Source organism: Cyprinodon variegatus, unplaced genomic scaffold (assembly GCF_000732505.1).
Source record: "Cyprinodon variegatus isolate N-32 unplaced genomic scaffold, C_variegatus-1.0 Scaffold453, whole genome shotgun sequence".
Taxonomy (NCBI): Eukaryota; Metazoa; Chordata; class Actinopteri; order Cyprinodontiformes; family Cyprinodontidae; genus Cyprinodon; species Cyprinodon variegatus.
Window position 1 is genome coordinate 578,160 of NW_015150906.1, and position 2,771 is coordinate 580,930.

Here is a 2,771-nt window from a genome sequence, read left to right on the forward strand (position 1 = left end):
TTTTTTATTTTAATCAGCTTTTTATTGTTGTTTCTTTGCTCGTAAAGACAAATAACTTCTAATGTCCTTCATGGAGAATGAATGTTTCCTGCAGTGAAATGAGTTGATTTTATTCTACGATACAGAATGTTTAACATTGCAAAACTTTGACCTTCTGGATTTAGTTTCCTTCATGCTTTAAGATTAGTTTAGATTAGAATGCTTGCTGATCAGGTGAGTTCATTCGCTGGGACAGGTTACATGTCTGTTCAGGGCAGAGTCCATCCAAGAGACAAGTAGACGTCTATAAAAGCTGCTTTTATGGACTCTAAGCGTAAAACGCTCTCCCCTCCTTTCTGGTTCTGCTCACTGACTGGATCCGCTCTCTCAGTCGTTCCTCCCAGTGCTTGCACCAGTCTGGGCTCCTCTCCAGGATCTGGTACCGAGTGGGTAACTGGGCCAGAGCCAGCACAGCTTCAGGGGGGTCATAGGGAAGGCCTGCTTTGTCCACCGCTGCTTGAAACTTGGCGGGAGATGCTGTAGCAACGTAGCATCTGAAACAACAAACACATGAATGAACTAGTGATTTAACTTTTGATTGATTGACTTTATTGATCAGCTTAAATAGTCAAAGGGGAAGAAGAAGACGCCAAAGGAAGAAAAAGCTGCATGAGATATATACAGTATATGGAAGCTTTTTAAAATTATTTGCACTGGGGGTCAAACATAGAAAAACAGGTTATTGTGGGACCAAAGCACTGGTTCTACTGGTATCTTTAAAACTTATTTCAGTTGCATATTTGCAATTAATTAATGTATTACATATATTAATGAAAAAACTAAAAACTATTAAAATGTAAATATATATAAGCTGAAAAAATGTAAATAAACAAAACAATTTTTTAATATAAACAAAATATAAAAAGAGGCCCTGTTAATACAAAAAAAATATAAACACGGTTCTTAATATCTGATTTAATATAATCTGAAATATTATAAATTTTAAATATTTCTAGCAGTGATAAAAAATTATAAATATAATAAAGAAAAAAATATATATATATTAAAAAAATGTTGGGAATACAATAACATTTAAAACAACTGAAAGTTAATATCAGGTGTATGTTTATATTCTAAGTAGAGTAAATCTAAATAAAATCAAAGTTTATTTGAACATAAATATATCCTAAATATAAAGAAAATAAAAAGCACACATAATAAATAAGATGTCTTTAAAATTAAAATATTGATATATAGATGTATTCAGGAAATGGAATGAAAAAAAACACCAGAAATCAATAATTAATTGAAACCGAACAACAACTAAATAATAAAAATCCATAAATCACTAAAATAATGTAAAGCTAAGCTCCTCCCACCTGTTGGTGCCGGGTTGGTGAGGACAGTGGTAGTGATGCCAGACGGCCACAGCTGTGTGAGGACACAACACGTACTGGTTCTCCTCCCAGCACCTCCTCATGGTCTCCAGGATTCCCTCATCGCTCACGCTGTCGGTCACCAGAACCTCGGACAGCTACAGGGACGACACAGCACAAACGTCATGATCAGGGTCTGGATGTCTCCACAGGGCCCTGAGAAACTGGTACCAGTTTGCGGTGGTTTTCTGGCAGAGCGTGTCGACGGGAACGTTGGAAATCCTCCATCATGGTTTTCACTGAAGCTCCGTCTCTGCCCAGGAGGAGCCAGAAGATCCGCTCCATGTTGTACGGATCCTAGAGAGCAGGAAGAGAAGAAGCAGAGATCCTTCATTTGCTTCGACTCAACATCTGCCAACAGACTTTATACCAGCAGTTAAATCAGCTCCAGGTTTTAATAGATTTTATTTATAGACAATTTACAACCGAACCAACTACAGTAAACACCCAGAAAAGACAAAGAGGATTAATTAAATTCAGATTAACTGGAAAATCTGATTTGATTCCTAAAGTTGTAAACTTAAAATGAAAAAACAAAATGCATCCAGCCTTTCATTAAAGGTGATACGTTTAATTCCTTAACCTACTATTCCTATTGGTGCAAAATCCTTTTAAAATTGACGTTGGCCTCATTTTCAGAGGTAAATATTTATATACTTTTGATCCATCAAAATGTATAAAACAATAATTTATATACTATAGTTTAAAAGTATAAGTATACCACCCATTGCTTTGTTAAAAAAGTTATAACTATGACCATTAAGGCCACCTAAACAGAAGATAATAAATACTGTAGGAGCATAATTGAAAAGATGCTTTGATGTTGGTTTGTCTGAGTTTATAGCGGTTTTGTTTTTGTTTTTATTTGTTGGTTTGTAGGGGATTTAATCAATTAGATTAGGGAGGAGTTTTGTAATCGGGCATTTTACTCACCTGTGGGAGTGTCACTGATAGAGAGTGGGTGAGTGGGCCTCTGCATTTTTTGTTGACCGCATACAAACGTTATAATCTACGTTTGACAAGTTATATTTTGGATACGTTGTTTATACCTTCAGCACCATGTTGATCTCAGGAGATTCCTTTTTTGAATGAGCGTGTCGGACAAGGAACGGACCAACTTAAGCATCTCAGTAGCTTTTTTTTGTTTCCTGAAGTTGCTGCAATAAATAAAGGATGCACGATATAATCGGCCCCCTATCGGTATCGGCATCCTTTATTTATTGCAGCAACTTCAGGAAACAAAAAAAAGCTACTGAGATGCTTAAGTTGGTCCGTTCCTTGTCCGACACGCTCATTCAAAAAAGGAATCTCCTGAGATCAACATGGTGCTGAAGGTATAAACAACGTATCCAAAAT

General features: G+C 36.2%; 1 protein-coding gene across 1 annotated transcript in view; it reads right to left on the reverse strand.

Moving 5' to 3' along the window:
* Positions 1–49: 49 nt before the first annotated feature.
* thnsl2 (threonine synthase-like 2) overlaps positions 50–2,771 on the reverse strand; it is an 8,275-nt gene continuing 5,553 nt past the window's right edge. Inside the window, exons 6-8 of the mRNA XM_015389282.1 lie at positions 1,587–1,712; positions 1,359–1,513; positions 50–533 (exon numbers count right to left, since the gene is read on the reverse strand). Of these exons, the coding sequence (XP_015244768.1) occupies positions 308–533; positions 1,359–1,513; positions 1,587–1,712 (507 nt within the window). The 3' untranslated portion in view covers positions 50–307. The remainder of the gene's footprint in view (positions 534–1,358; positions 1,514–1,586; positions 1,713–2,771) is intronic.